At 31.3% G+C, this 1,998-nt stretch overlaps 1 protein-coding gene across 1 annotated transcript; it reads right to left on the reverse strand.

The window, feature by feature from the left end:
- On the reverse strand, positions 1 to 1,025 carry LOC149621341 (uncharacterized). Its single transcript, XM_089853767.1, has 5 exons — positions 929 to 1,025; positions 551 to 597; positions 390 to 485; positions 187 to 267; positions 1 to 42 (listed from the first exon to the last, which is right to left on the reverse strand). Exons 1-5 carry the CDS (start codon positions 1,023 to 1,025, stop codon positions 1 to 3), a joined length of 363 nt encoding a protein of 120 aa, XP_089709893.1.
- Between the last annotated feature and the right edge of the window lie 973 nt (positions 1,026 to 1,998).

The raw sequence follows: 1,998 nt of genomic DNA on the forward strand, positions 1-1,998 counted from the left end.
TTAAAACTTGAAATCCATATTTCGTCCAGTTACTCCGCAACCCTGTAAATGTAAAAGATTAATATCCAGATTGGTTTTATATTTAGTAGAAAAATCGATAAAAAAAAATCACTCGATTTTTCGTTTCACCCTCCCTTTAAAACTTCATTTTAATTTATTATAAATTTATGTTGATTTCTGTTTTACCTCCAAAATGCGGTTGTAAGCGGGTGCGAAGCCTTCTTTTTGAACCACTCTTCCCATACAACAACCAGCTTTCAAATATTCCTGAAATATATCAAGTAACACTCTTAGAAAGAACTTAATAAATAAATAAATATATTTATTTCGTTTAATTAAAACTAAATTACTTTCAATCTTAAATTGACAAAACTAAATTTTAAGCAAACCTCGCTATTTTCATTCACGTATTCTCCCGAGCAAATGGCAGCGTCTGATTGGTCGTTAATGCATCTCTCCCCAAGTTTGTTATCGGTTCCCAAACTCTGACGTCATAAAGATTAGTTAATACACGCTAAATATAAACTAAAATTGTTCGTTGTAGATTTACCAGCATATTTTTCCTAACGCAACGGCCTCTATAGTCAGTATTTGGACCTAATTTAATTGAAATTTAAAATAAAATTAAATTAGTTGTAATTAGATACATATTGTCATAAGATTCGAAATTAGGTTAAAGAGATCTTTAAAATGAGACCAATTTCAATAAAATCTGATCATTATTAAGAATTTCGCAAAATAATCAATTCCACTCTGACGTCATCACGGATTTTTTAATAATGTGAGAAATGTTCTTCGGTCTATAACTCCGTTAATTACCAACCGATTTTGACCGGGTTGGTCTTATTTTAAAGCTCTTACTAAGATCTACCTTACGCATTAGATAAAAAAGATGGTAGTGTTTTTGCACACTAAAATTTACTCTTACTTGAAACTTTGCAAAATCCGTTCAACAAGGTTTTGCCCGTTTGAGCCGCTTGTCCTGGACAACCCCTTTGACCATTAATCGCGATTATCAGGGACATTGTAAAGACTACAATCGTGAGGGAATTCATGTTAAATCTAGGCCATAATTTTAATTCGAATAAGAATTTAGTTTTTTTAGGAATGGTTAGAAATTTTGTGGTTAACTGCACCTATATACTGTTTGTTTTTTGGGGCCCCGTTTATTTTATTGCAAGCTGTTAACGAAGTGAGAGGGGCCATTGTATTGTTTCATTATGTTTTTTGAATGGACAATGACAATTTTGCATGTGGTATTTCTTGTCAAATGTAGATATGCCTGCTTCCGTTTGAATTCACATTCCCTTCTATTCTTAGGTTAATAATATGTTTGAGTAACTATTTATTTACTATTTTCTAATTTCACTTAATTTAGACGAGTAAATGAAAGACAACTTTTATTTCATCAATAATGTGTTTATTATCGGTTCTATTTTAGATGCGTTCCACATCGTCGGTTTTTTATTTTTACCCTAAATTTTGAGGGTTACACTAAAATAAAAAATACAGTGAATAACTGCTTTTAATTTTTACGGAAATGTAATTTTGAACGTAATAAAGATTCACCTTCAAAGCCTCATTGACCAAGGGTCTAAATTTCTTCAGGGGGTCCTTTATGCAGGTTGCAATCCTTGCGAAACAGCAAATGTTGGTATTTAGCTTTTTCTTAGATGACTTTACGGAAAAATATAACATCAGTTAATAATATTTATGTTATATATTTCATTTCATTCATTCATTATTGTCAGTAGCGTCGATAGGGTTTGAAATTTGGGGGGTGGCTTAATCGGGGCAAACTATTTGAAAGTTATAATTAGAAATGAATAACTAAATGTTGCGTTATTGGTTCATTAAAATATGTGTAGACCTTTATAACTATCCGAAAATTTGTGTCACCGTAAAGAAATACAAACTTTTATTTTTAATGAGTAAGGAACCGAATTTATTGACTATGAGACAATTGTGGGTGAAGGAATTTCACTCGTCTTAAGTTTA

Source organism: Phalangium opilio, unplaced genomic scaffold (assembly GCF_054372755.1).
Source record: "Phalangium opilio isolate 3A_F unplaced genomic scaffold, DU_Popi_V2 ptg000206l_1, whole genome shotgun sequence".
NCBI classification, from domain to species: domain Eukaryota; kingdom Metazoa; phylum Arthropoda; class Arachnida; order Opiliones; family Phalangiidae; genus Phalangium; species Phalangium opilio.

Coding starts and splice junctions, on each gene's coding strand:
- LOC149621341 (XM_089853767.1), bottom strand. CDS start 1,025: ATGTCCCTGATAATCGCGATTAATGGTCAAAGGGGTTGTCCAGGACAA. Junction 598..928: donor CGGATTTTGCAAAGTTTCAA/GTAAGAGTAAAT, acceptor CAATTAAATTAG/GTCCAAATACTGACTATAGA. Junction 486..550: donor GCGTTAGGAAAAATATGCTG/GTAAATCTACAA, acceptor TTATGACGTCAG/AGTTTGGGAACCGATAACAA.